We start from the raw sequence: 13,873 nt of genomic DNA, 5'->3' as shown, positions 1-13,873 counted from the left end.
TATTATACCTCAGAAAAAATTAACTCATAATTTTACAGCAATGAGATAAAGAACTGATTAAAATATTTTTATTCCATAAACTCAGATGTTTAAGTGCGGTGTAATTTGTGTTATGAAAAATAAACAAGTAATTGAGTCCATGTACATATGTGTATTTAAAGCTTAAAAATACAGCAATTTGGGAAAGCTGTCAACTTTTTGTAGAATAATAACAGTAACAAGCACTTGCTTTGCATTTTCATATGTTCAGGTAAATTGAAAATCTAAATGCTTAGGTCACTTTTGCCTCAATGTGTATTCTTTTTCTCCTATTTTTTAACTCATTTTGTTATGTAGAGTATACATGAGACATTTCATTAGAAGATTGTGCTCTTAACTGAGAAGTACTGATGAAGAACAAAGAATTATTTGTTGTTGTATTTTCTGACAGTGCTAAAATTGGCCTTGTTTTTTGCTTTTGTATTTTAAGTTTAATAATAGTTCTGATTTACTGTTTATTTTAACATTTCATATTGTGTGATTTTTGGTTTTAATAGTTTAAGTAAACAGCCTCTTTACTTGTCAGCACGTAGAGAAATTATTTACCTATCTTCTATTCTCTGCTTTGAGTGACATTTCCAAAATTACCTGCATACTTTTAGAAGGTGCTTCACCACTGGGAAGTATATGGAACCTGTGACCCCTGGACAACTTTAGTCTCTGTAGGGTCATAGACTTTAACTGCCTGATGTGAAAATGGGATTTAAACTCTTTGTCTTAGTTAACTAATATTCCTTTAAAATGTTTACTGTACATGTTTATTCATATCTCAAGAAAGTGAACTTTTTGAAATCTAGATTAGACGTATACAGCTTGGTATATAGTTATTTGACACTTGTGGCATGGGCACAGTATATTTTTGTCAGTCACCAGCAAAGCGACTGTGCTGTCTGTCTAGACCCTTGGCATATATGTCTTAACTTTGACATTATTTCAGAAAACTGTGAAGAGAATATTTCAGCATCCCTCAGAGACTCAAACTTGCCATGTATGACCATGCCTTTGCTCAGCTGTTTGGATTTTCTCTATTCATCAAAGACAAGTGTATAGAGTTGCAGAGGAAGATAGAACCCCTGGAACGCATCTGACCGTTCATAAAGCATTTCCCACAACTCCACAACCCTGTGTAAATTGCCTCCCAAAGGTAAATAGAACTAGTGAGAACTATTTGAGATCTGTTTTGAAAAAATCGCTTGTTCTCATATAGGTATTCTATTCTCTACCTATGTCTTTGAAGGATTGCATTATGTGAATTTATACTTACAGGATTGAGCTCCTTGTTAGCTTGAGATCAGTAGATGAAGGAGCACTTGTTGGAAACAAGCTGTCAGTACCTGGTAGAGATAATATGCAAAAATAATCTCCTCCTCCAGAATATCACCTGAGCTTTTTTGTATTCGCCACACTGAACTCAGTGCATCTTCTGGAGAAGAAAATAGCTAGAAATAGAGTCAAGTTTTGCCTGACCCCTATAAGGAAAGATCTTTTGAAAATTGTTCCTTATTTTGATGTTTAGAATCCTCAGATGATTAGATGATTTAAAGTATTTTATATTTATAAAGTTGTGTATTTGATATGGGAAGAATCTTTCCCAATGAATGTGAAACACCCCTTTCACTCATCTAGTGCATGTAGTTTTAATTTTTTTGTGGAAGTTTTAAAATATACTTAAATTTCGTGCACATGACAGTTGCGACATAAATATTTCAAAGCCTAGTCAGTTTTTGTTGTTGTTTGTTTTGTTAAGTAATAAACCCAGGCTAATTCTTTGGGAAAAACATGATGCAAGCTACTGTGTTGTATCGTAAGAGGAAAGGTGTTTGGTTAGGAGAAAAGTATGCAATAAAGGGGTTTCTGTTAGCTGGGAAAAATCAGTGAACTAACTGTAAGTAATTTGTGAAAATTCAGAATAGACATTATGTAAGCCTTAGAAAACATTACATAAATAAAATATGATCTGGAGTATTTTCTAATAGTCAAAGGAGTCTACTTAGTATTAAGTCCAGTAATTATTTAGCCACCTTTTTCATTGGCTACCACTCTGATTTTCTGGCATTTAAAATTTTAGTACCATATGTTAAACTGTCTTCTTACACAGTGCCATTGGTTATATGGAGATGATAAATGTGTTTATTGGTTTCCTAATTTTATTATGTGCACAGTTAATTGTAATCCAAGATTACAGCAAACAAGATGTTAATTTCTAGACAATCTCCGTACATTTCACTCGGAATGTTATTGTTACAGAAGCAAAGAATAAAAAGAGAATAACATTTGTGCTATCCTCATAGGAGCTGTCAATAAAAGATGTAATAGGGGATTTAGGAATCTGGAAATGGCCAGCTAATTTATGTGAATCTATTTTATTTCAGCTAGAAAGACCAAGCTCTGTTTCGTCTGCACTGCATATTGCAGAGCACAGGCTGTCTATAGAAAACCAAGCGGCTGCATATGGATAGTCCCTTGATATCATTCACTTGCTGTGTAATCTTATTATGCAAAGTTCTAATCTTCACCTAGAATGAATGCCTCTGGGTCAGAATATAGTCATATCAGGGTTTTTGAGGTCATGTTTTGTGATCCTTAGCTTATTCTTCTAAGTAGGACTGGGATTTAAAGAGTATTCCCCAGACACTAGCAGAGATAGACGGCAAAACCTGCTGCCTTTTTGGAAGACAAGACCAACATGAGGTCCCTGGTAGGATTAAACTTGATTTGTAGCTGTAGGATTTTTTAACAGATGTATTATTGGACAGGGAATAGGGGGCCACCAGCACAGCAAAATTGGATCACGATTGGCATTCTCAGGGAGTCCGCTGGCTGCTAAAACAGCAGCTGCATGTGGATTTGACTTCTTTCAGGTGAAGCGACTTCCAGTCATTTGGAAAGGATGGGATGAAAAGGAACCTTGGTGATAATTTTGATGTCTGCAAGATTTAGTACCAGTGTAATGGGATTATCGGTAACACCTTCACTGCAGAAAAAGCCACCTGGCGCTATAACTGGCAGCAACTGAGAACTAATCCTTTCCCATCTCTTGGATGTCATTCACAAGGCTCAAAGTGATCCTACCCTGCTAGCTGTGATTAATTTTATAAACAAACAAAAAAATCAAATGACGAAGGCATGCATAGACTTTGTAAGGAAAAAACGAACAGAAGATAATAGTAATTACATTTTGCATTTTATTTGCTGCAGAGGATAAACTATCCTGTTCTTGTAAAATACCAAATTGTATTCTACGTTATAAATATGGATATGTGAATTTTTTAAACAATGTATATTTTTAGTTTAAAAACAAAGTTTTATATAAGTAGTAGGTAGTACCTGAAAGTAATTACAACATATTTTATGCTAATAGTTCTGTGATAAGGATGTTTATTCAACAGTTCCATTAAGTTTTCAAGGGGCCTGTGATTTAAATAATTTGTTTTATTGTGCTTAATGCTCTTAAGTTGTATCTGGTGGCGTTGCCTGCCGACAGAACTTTGTATTAAAATGTGTGATGTCGAAAAACGTTCAGCCATATACCTTTTTTAATCAATAAAATGTCATTGTTTCAAAAATGTACTGATAAACAGTTTTCTGAAGAAACAGAATTTACCATTTTATTAATATTTAAAATGGAGCAGTTGTGATACARAAATTCTCTATTTTTTTGTTGGGTGTTTTTTTGTTTGTTTGCTTTTTGGTCATCTGGGCTTACTCTGCAAGTAGACTAGAACCAGTCACATGTTAACTAGAAGCTGTAAGAAGCTGTAACTCCCAAAGACTTGGAAATTTTCAGAACTGTAGTTGTTCTATGGTCTGTGAAGTGAACATTAGATGTCCTCTAAAGATAGACCTGTCTTAATGTTAACTTAAGAGTTCTTTCTTTTTTATCTTGTTAGTCTCAAACTGTGTATAATATTATATGTATACCTTAATTTGAAATCAACTTTTATGAGCAGTAGTAGCAATTAAGCCTTATATAAGCGTTAACAATATTTTTGTCACTATAATGATCATCCTTTAGCTTGAGCACTTTAAAAAAAAAAAATTCATTGTGCCAAATTTATAAACTGAAACCAATGACATCTGTCTCATGGGTTAAGAATTTATTTTAATACAGATTGCAAATTGCAGACTATTTGAGAGCCCATTAATAAGAGAACTGGGAACAGAATTTGAGATTTCTTAACTCATGTTCTGTCCTCTTGGTTAGTTTTATAGCATGACAGCTAGAGTAGGAGGTAAAGCTCACTCTGGACCCTGTGTTTTCCTGAAAAGCTTACAAATCCATCCTTCCTAATTCAGAGGACATCAGAGATAAATTGAATGTGTGTGTTCAGTGTAGCTGTTAGGAAGTACACATCACTTGAGCTTCAGGGAAAAAAAAAATCAGTTGCAAATGTTCGGTAGAATTTTGAAGCTTATTTACAGATACATATAGATGTTTGTAGTTTTAATAATAAAAAACATGCTATTTTAGTTGTAGCCTGATAACACTGTTGGCATGAGAGAGACTTGTATTTGCTCTTGATGAGGAATCTGTCATTACTATTTCATTTAGCAGTTGACAATATCTACCTACCCTGCTTAATGTAATGCAAACAAAAGATTTTTAATCCTGTACAATTCCCTTTTACCTGCAATATCCAGAGGTGGCTGAACTCTCAACTGTCTTAATATATTAACATAATCTTTTTGAATAGCGTGAGTCTGAAATAGAGGATGGTTGCATGGTCTCTTTCTGTTTGCCTCAGCTGAGAAGCAATATGGAGCTGTCTTTCTAGCAGTTGCTGTAAGAAGTATTGATGTTGTACTCCTCTTGTGAGATAGTTGTGATCAATTTATGCTGGTTTTGCAGCTCTGATTGATTTGCTGTCACTCAATCTTTCTTTTATCATCTGTAAAAAAAACTGCTGGGCTCACAGTGACTCTGCCTCTGAGAGCAAGGAGTTAACTCATACTTCTCATAGAGTACTGCCTTGAGAAGAGCTAATCACTTTCCTGGGTCTCCAGAATAACTTCTGCTGAAAGTACATTAGTGTTTAGTGAAGCAGTGTCAGTTTACACAAGGTGTCCTGCAGTGACAGGGTCCTAGGCACTGCACATAATAATGAAACAATTCAAGATTTTTCTGTTTTCTGTTGTATTTTGGTTCATTGCTGTGAAAACTCTTGGTTAATATTAAGAATGATGAATCACAGATTGGTTTAAATAGATTTATTCTGGAGATCTTTTATGTAGAAAATGGAAATAAATCTTTTTTTGAACAAGAAAGTGGGCTGGATAGGGAATACTCTTCCCCAAGAACGCTATTCTTTTTTTCTTCGTTATAAATAAATACTAAATGCCAAGAATAAAACCCACTTTTGATTGTATTCAGGCAAAATTCTCATTAACTTTTATAGAAAGCTGTGTATAGAAACTATATACATTTTTAAAGTCATACATGTAAAATAGCTTAACATCATGAAATACAGAATGGGAGGTCTGTACTTCATTATTAAGTAGGCCACATTCTGCATGCAGAGCTTTTTCTTTTTTTTAACTTAGTGCATTTGTTTAAAATGCTTTATGGATCAATTTAAAGAGTAGGAGAGGAATCTTGCCATGGTTTTAATTCATGGCAAAACTGCTACTGAGTTTAAATGGGGCAAGTATCTTGCAGAATGTAAAGCTTGTTTCGGTACTTGTGTTGTCCACTCTCTTACTTAAGAGTAACTGTGGAATCTTCTTTGGGCACTAAAAATCCTTTTTTTTTTCTCTCTCTCATAAGAATTGGGTAAATAAACGTTTTACTTATGTTAGCATTGCAGTAATTTCAGTTAGTCATCGGAGTTTAACTTAGATATTTGTTTGTGGCAATCGGAAGATGTTTACAGATGCTTTTTCTTTGCTACAGAACTTATGCTGCTCTACTGTATCTGAGAATAGAAAAGCTTAAGGCCTTTTATATGCAAGTGTTGTGGTAATGAAAGTCTACTGAAAGGAAAACTCTATGAAAATTCTAGGATTTCTATCAACAACTGTATTCTTCTAGTATATGTGGCCTTATTTAGGCAAGCCATTTTCATCTCAGTGACATGTCTGTTTGTCCCTCGTTTTTAGTTCTTCAAGCCTTTGTTCCTTTGAATTCTGCTCAAGTCACTTAGAGTTTCAGTTAACCACTTGATTACTCCTGTTTTCTGTGAATTTAATTTCAGTTGTGAAACACCTTCAAGTCATTTTGACTAGTTTGATGCTTCTCTGTTTTGCTGTTGAGTGTTTGTTTTTAAATACTGGYGCTTGAAAAAAGCTAATGATTTAAGTTGCACTATGTTCGTATGATTAAAACAAATCTCACAAATGTTATCTTAAATCTGCATACTTCTAAAAAGAAATAAAACAGCACCATWTCCTATTTCAAGGAGTTTACAATCAAAAGACCTTAATTGTTCTTTTCCTGAATAGTTCTCAATACTTGAGGTTTTGTAAAGAAATCTATGTATTAAAATAGCACCAAGATAGTGCAGGGTAGCAGCTCAGACTGAACTTTATTTTTGATCAGATGTCAGCCCTTTCACTTCAAGATACCTAATATGTGCTAATCCAGAGAAGTACTTCAAATATAGGATGGAGTTCTGCGCTGGATAGGGTCTTAATTCTACACCTTTGTGTAAAATGCCATTAATGTACTGCCATACGACTGTATCACTGATATCTGCAGTATAAGCTGCTAGTGGTCTGGGGTGAATTTTCTGGGAGAGAATGAACCCTGGCTATTTTTATGCCCCTGGCTGCAGTGCTGTGTTATGGTATATGCAGTACAGCATACATGGTAGACAAGACAGGCTCTGTTCTTGCTGCTACTGCTGCTGTAGCTACCTTTGTTTTCCATGATTGTATATACAGTCATGCAGTCATCAAAGCTGCATATAGATAAATATGTTTTAGCGGTTTAATTTATGAATATTGTGTGCTGTCTGTATTTTTGCTTCATTCTAATTGCCCCATTTATATTAGATAAAGGACAACTGAACGTAACTTGAACAATGCATCTTCTCTGTTTTATGGATAGTCAGGGTTTCTTTATGTTTCTATTCCTTGGTTTGGAAGCTCCAGTATGGCTAACTGTATTTGAGTTACAGTATGCAGTAGTAATCCAGATAGAAAGTCAAAGCCTGTGTTTAAAGATGTGATTACAGCTTTCCAGTTTCCATTCAGCTAAGCCTGGTGGAGGGGAGGATGTTCTGGTAACTACTGCACATATCTAGACGTGTGGCAGTTAAGCTTGTCCACAAACTTGAGTAACAGAAGCCCAGCTGAGTGAGCAGAGAATATTGACACCATTCCCTCCCCTTAATTTCTCCAGTCTTACAAAGTTTCTTTGTTTCAGCTCTTACTCTACTGAATCTCAGTAATAAACTGGGGAAGGGAAATACTGGGGAAACAAGTGTACACATGGAAGTGTCTGTGTAGTAAATCAAAAACTTCTTGATGGCATTTTAGTTTAAACTATATCCACCTCCAGATATATCTGATTATTTTGTTGTTTGTATTCACTGCTCTCTTAAAAATATTGTCCATTGCATGGTTGTTAAAATACAAAACATACTTTTACAAATGTTAGATTGTTTGTTGTCAAATGAATGATGTTCTTCTGTTTTAATATAGACTAGAACCAGCTGAAGGACGTAACACTGTACCATGTTTCGCAATGTCCTAGGAAAAACCTTTCGATTTCTTGGGTATACTGTGCAATATGGCTGCATAGCACATTGTGCCTTTGAGTACCTTGGAGGAATTGTTGTGGTAACTTTTCATTTTCATGACATTTAAAAAGAAAATACTGTAATACTGAAACTGTTGTATGTGATAATGCCAGTATTTCATTTTTTTTTCACTTTTTGAAAACTTTTTTAATGGAATAATGTATGTGTGTTTAGTGAATCCCTGTTTCTTGAAGGCAGGTCCTCGCCTTATGAAAATTATTCCAACTTTAGGCTTTTGTATTTTTTGCCAAGATACTGTCTCAGGAATCACAGAAGCAATTGGGAAACAATACCATTAAGCATTTTGCAGAAAGTACTTATTTCAGGAAGACTGGGGTCACAAATAGAGCCTTAGGAAATGCTATTGTTTCCAACTCTGGGCAGAGCACTAGCTGTTTTGGGCAGCCCCACGCATACAGGTTCTAACCCTAGCAGATATTGCTTCTGGCTATAAAGGATTTAGGCTATGAGCTGCTCTTGCAGCTTCTGTGACACTTCTGTGATGCTCCTCTTTCACAGAGGCTGAAGAAAGGGGTAAACTGGCAGGACCCGAGCCCTGCTTCTAATACTTTCTTGCAGATTAAGTGCTGGCATGATTCCTGGGGGACTGCTGGTACCTAGCACAGTTTGTAAACAATCATGGAGCTATACAAAAGTTACAGGAGCTTTGGAGGCTGTCCTCACATTTTAAATGTATAAAATGTTCCTTGGAAGGATTTCATGGTTTTTTTTAATTGTGTTTTTGCATTATGCTTTTGGTGACTTATTAGCAAATAATTTGAATGTTCATGTATTTTGGATAAGAAGTAATTGGCAAATGGTAATATTTTTTCATTTATTTTTAATTTGCAGTGTTCTGGACCATCAATGGAGCCAACAATTCAAAATTCTGATATTGTCTTTTCGGAGAACCTTAGCCGCCACCTTTATTGCATTCGAAAGTATGCTCCTTTGTTGGGACTGGAGTTTACCTTTAGTTTGCTAGAGCCTGTCAAGAACTAAAATCTATGCATTCTTTATTTCTCATATATTCCTCTGCTTCTAATTTCTTTTAATTTTTCATAAATCTCCTCTATCTGTCTCTGAGGGAAGACAGTAATTTTTTTGCTTTYAGCAAACTGTCCATTTTATAGAGCAACTTAAGTCAGAATTCATTTAGGATATAGTCCATGTAATTTTTACAGCTTTGTCCAGGAAATGGAGAATTTGCCATGCTTTCCTAAACCGGTTCTATTGTGTGAAACTACACTGAATGTGACTTCTCATCTCTAGGCAATTTTGACTTAAGTTTAAATCGAGCTGTAGGTGGTGTTGTACTTGAATAGGATGTTAGAAGAGTGACCAGCAAATGCTTTAAGAGCTGTTGATCAACTGTTATTTTATTATTATGTTATAGAGCACAGCAGGCTCAAGGTCTTTGCACATTTTCTCGTAGACTGTTTCACTCCACAATCTCATGTGTATAATCAGGGGGCAAAAGTAATATAAGGTGTTACAAACTCAGATTAGACATTTGAAGTTCCACTGAAGGAATAATATTTGGAGAGAGGATTGCAGGGGTTGCTAAGCATATAGGAGCTTAGTCTGTTCTGTTCTATATATACGTAGCAAGAGCACCAAAGTAAATGGTATTCATTTCATCAGAGCATTGTCAATTAAAATTAGCCTTACATGTTTTATATATGATTCAAATAACAAAAATGAATCTCTCCAAATGTATTTTAAAAAACAATGTGTGTAGAACTATACGCGGAGTAAAACCAAAATTGTAGACAAGAATTTTCAGCAGAAACAAGTATTTTTAATATAGGGGAATATTTTTAGAGCACACACATTGATACACATGTATGCAGCCAAATATTCTTTACTTAGAGTTCTCTTTTGTTTGTTTTTTGTTTCTGTTTTTTTTCCTCCTAGAGGAGATATTGTAATTGTGAAAAGCCCAAATGACCCCAAATCAAATATCTGTAAAAGAGTAATTGGCTTGGAAGGGGATAAAGTCTGCACAAGCAACCCTTCAGATTTCCTTAAGAGTCACAGCTATGTAAGTATTAGACTTTCTTACTTCATAAATAAATGATTACATAAGTAGGACCAGGTAGTCTCTAAAGGATTTGCAATATTTGAGTATTATCATAAATCATAAATATGTTGTTCATAAATTATTCTTTGTATTTTTACAGTAAAATGTTTTATCTTGGAAACTCTGTTTCTGGCAAGCTGTCTTTCTTGATGTCTTTTGTCTCTGTAGGAACTGTAGGCAGATTATATTTTTGCTCTGCTCTTTGCTTAGGTCTTCTTCCCTGGAAGAACTCTAAACTTCTCTGCATAAGCCACTGTACAGATGTCAGATTCAAGGCTTGGTCTTAAAGCAAACCCGTTTGCTTTATTTTAAATACTATAAAGTGAAAATTTTGTCTCTGCATTAGCTTTGAGGATTTTGCTTGCAAAATTATGCTTATAACAATATTTTAATTTAGTTTTCTGAGTATTGTTGGAAAGGTAGTACTTTTCCTAACATGTCAAAGAAGTCGGGTAACAAGATGAAATAGAAAGGAAAAGTTATCCTTAAAGCTCACTTGCCCTTACGTAGATAGACCTAACGGGAGAAGTTTGGGAAGATCTATGACAAAAGATTTTTAGCAACTTCTTTTGTAGGCTATCACACCAGAAATCTACATCACCAAAAAAAAATTTTTCTTTTTTCAAAAGCCTGTTTGACCATTACCTCTGTTCAGCACCCTGTGGAAACATCAGGTTTTGTACAGTTGTTTTGAATCTTAAAGATATTATCTTGCCTTCTTGCCACTTCATCGTCGTAGTTAGTGTGAGAAGAAATCTCTGCTTTCATCTGTCCTGTAGATAGTCTTGTACTGTGAAGGTAAGAGAATTTTGTGGACTGCTCCTTGGAGCCACCTACAATTTATGATAGTTAAATCCTTTAAGAGCTTAGCTGCCATAAAGATCGCTAACTTCACCAAACCTTCAGGTACTATTCCTTCATTTGTCAAGCAGTTGAGTTAGTTTAGAGTTGAGGTGGAATCTGAACTTTTAAAATCAATGGCAAAATTCCTGTCAAAATTGTGCCCAGATTTGCTATCTGGGATACCAAAAAAAGCAAAGGCAGGATTATACCCTGTTCTGAGGAGCTGAACTTGCAGTTCCTTCCGTTCCAGTGTTCAGGAGAGGCATTTCAGGCACCTGCCTAAAATTTGCCCTTATGGTCTGGTGACACCAACATGGGAGCTTTCTCTTCCTGTCTCTGTTGGACTGTGAGAAGGAAATCATTCTTTGTTGCATCTTAAACAGACTCTTTAGTCATATTGTTTAATAAATCAAATTGTCTTACTGTTTAACTGAGTAAAAAAACCCAGCTTTCTTACTAACTTGAAGAAGTTTTCCTAGTTTCTGATGTGAGTAGTAATTTAGGTGACAAGAATTTCCTGGACTAGAATGGCCTGAAATGGAAACTCAAATTCTGTGTACGCAAACTGAGTTTCTCTGAGCATCTTGATCCTCACTTGCCTTAGGAAGTTCASGAAAGGTTTGTCTTTAACAGGATGTCAGCTATTCTGGAAACCCTGAGAGAATCAAATGAATATCCAGTGGAACATTTTCTGTCCTAGGCATAAGTTTTGTTGTCTTCAATTTTAAAATAAAATGTAAGAAGAAGTAGAAGCTGAAGAATACAGTAGTCCATTTCCTGTTTTCCTAAATATGTTTTTCTTAAAGGCTAATGTGTGGAAATTAAAGCAAAGAAATGATGTGCARACTCTCTTAGTTCTTGCACTGTAGCAAGCATCCAGAAGGAGAAATGATCTAAATGGGAATACTGAAGTTTGTTATTACAGATCTGTTTTCCTCATATCTTTAGTGGTTGTCAAAGGGGTAGAGCTTTCCATCTGTTCAGGGGATACTTCCTTTACAGAAGAGAGTATTTTCAAAGTAGAAATCTGCATGTTACACTTGTAACTTGCACTGGAGTGTTCACTGAGTAATTTGTTCCTGTTTGGGAGTGGGGAGGAGGAGCGATATGTGCTCACTTAGGCAATGGTCTCATCAAGTCCCCTATTTGAGTGAATGCTATGAACTTTCTCTTCTTTCAGATACAAAATTCTTTAAAGTAAATAGCAGCAGCAGTTGTACAGAGACTGGCTGTTTGCTTTGGTGGTACTTCCATGAAAAGAATTAACCTGAGTTAGGTTTTTGAAAGAAAGATTGTAGAAACTCAGAGGAAAGGTGTTGGCTACGATCCCAAATGGCAGGAGTGGTGCCTGCAGCTTGCTTGAAGTGTCTGGCTGTCAGAGAAAGGTAGAAATGTGGGCACGCTTTAAGTGAGCTAGAAATTGTCATGAGTTTTGTTGTTTGTATTAGGCTAGTAATGGCTTTTTAATGTGAAATCTGATAATCGGTATTTGAATGTACTGACTCAAAAGTGTGTAAGATCAGAGTATTGTGTTTGCTTTTATGACAGTGAACTGCTCAACTTGAGTAACTTTTCTCTCTTGTTTTGGGGAGTGATAGTGAATAGATGCTGTCACATTTGTAAACTTCTTACAGTAAGTAAACATGAAGCATCAGGTGCCAGAAATATTATTGATTTAGGCAGTTATTACCTCTGCTTCATCCTTTGGTGTCTTTCAATTAACAGTTAGCTGGTTAGTGGAGATGGCAGGCTAGTAGCAGTATAACACACTTAGCACAGCTGAGAGTGGAACGGCCTCTAAGCAGCTGTGTGTCTGTGACCCAGAAGAGAGATGCCAGGAATTGTGCTTAGGCTGTATTGGCTGGAGCTTAGTCAGTGTTGGCGTACTTTACAGATCTTAAGCTATTTTGTGCTCGGAAGTACTATTTTATGTCCAGCTGTATCTGAAGCATAAGAGAATTCTAAAATCAGGTCCTGCTGCCCTTTTTCATTCACGAATATAGTTCTCAGGATGGCTTCTGTGTATAAATAGGATAATGGAGAACTATTTACAATTTGCACTCTGAACATAAAATTTCACAGATGAGGTGCTTGCTTTCGTATAGAAAACAATTGTTGGAGTAGATACTTGTAGCTTTTAAAAAGAACTTCAAAACTATAATAAAAATGAAAAAAAACATACATAAGCTGAATAAGTTGTTCTGAAAATAAATATTTCAGTAGACTAGAAATACTGTATAGCAGCAACAGTTATGTGAAAATCTTTATACTAGTATAAAAATACTTCTGCTGCTATGCTTAAAGGGATAATGGCGTATGAGAAAAATTATTTTTGCCAATGTGCAAAAGGGTTAAGGCTGTACCAAAAAACTTTCTAATCTCCCATCAGTTTGTAATCCAGCAGGTCTACTGTTTCCACATATTGAATTGCTTAGTATAAATTAATCATGCGCTTAARTTAAATTTAACTAAATTAAGAACTTTGTTGCTTTGGGCCCTTTATGATACATGATACTGCATGTGCCATAGGTTTGAGCTTGTCCACAGTATCATAATGAGGAAAACTTCCTATTTACATGAAAAGGAAAATGAGCTTCCTTTTTTGAGTAGGCTGTTATCATTTGTATAAACTGTTACAGAAGTTAGGAAAATGCAAGTTTTCTTTACATTGTCCCTTTTTTGACCTGTGGTATGGAATATGAGCATTAGGTTGATAATTTTTCTGGAACTTGTGTGGGTTTTGTGCTCAGTGCGAGTGTTGATAGATATAACAAAGTGTGTTTATTATAATAAGCATTTACAAACACATTACATTTTTACTGTATCAGAAGAAATGTGGTACAAACCCAAAAGTTAAAAAGGTAAACAACTACTGTTTAGTAACATGGTATTCAAACCAAAATAATGAGGGTTGGTAAGGAAACTATTTGATCACAGTAAAATCCTGAAATGGTCTTAAAAATCATTTAAAAGGTTAATTTTCATATTTAGAGTTTTATTTCCTGTTTTTAAAAGTATAATACAGATCCAGGTTTATAATTCAGATTAAGTATCCTATTGTTATATTTGAATTTGTTTTAATGCCATTTACTTTATCTTTAATTTCTTTAGTACCATATGTTCTTGTGCTGCAGCTCCTATTTACAAATTGAAAAAGTGAGGGGTAAAT

General features: G+C 35.1%; 1 protein-coding gene across 8 annotated transcripts in view; it reads left to right on the top strand.

Moving 5' to 3' along the window:
* The window catches only part of IMMP1L (inner mitochondrial membrane peptidase subunit 1), a 51,883-nt gene that overhangs the window by 7,529 nt on the left and 30,481 nt on the right, over positions 1 to 13,873 (top strand). For all 8 annotated transcript variants that reach the window (XR_003257031.1, XR_003257030.1, XR_003257032.1 and 5 more), the window contains exons 4-7: positions 977 to 1,183; positions 7,681 to 7,818; positions 8,631 to 8,719; positions 9,696 to 9,822. Coding sequence is in view for 3 of the 8 variants with exons in the window: in XM_026087702.1 (XP_025943487.1) it covers positions 7,714 to 7,818; positions 8,631 to 8,719; positions 9,696 to 9,822 (321 nt within the window). In the remaining 5 variants the exon portion in view is untranslated. The remainder of the gene's footprint in view (positions 1 to 976; positions 1,184 to 7,680; positions 7,819 to 8,630; positions 8,720 to 9,695; positions 9,823 to 13,873) is intronic.

The sequence above is a fragment of the Apteryx rowi genome, unplaced genomic scaffold (assembly GCF_003343035.1).
Source record: "Apteryx rowi isolate R43461 unplaced genomic scaffold, aptRow1 scaffold_73, whole genome shotgun sequence".
In the NCBI taxonomy this organism is placed as follows: Eukaryota; Metazoa; Chordata; class Aves; order Apterygiformes; family Apterygidae; genus Apteryx; species Apteryx rowi.
The sequence above is the reverse complement of the archived record's forward strand: the minus strand, read 5'-3'. Positions and strand labels throughout refer to the sequence as shown.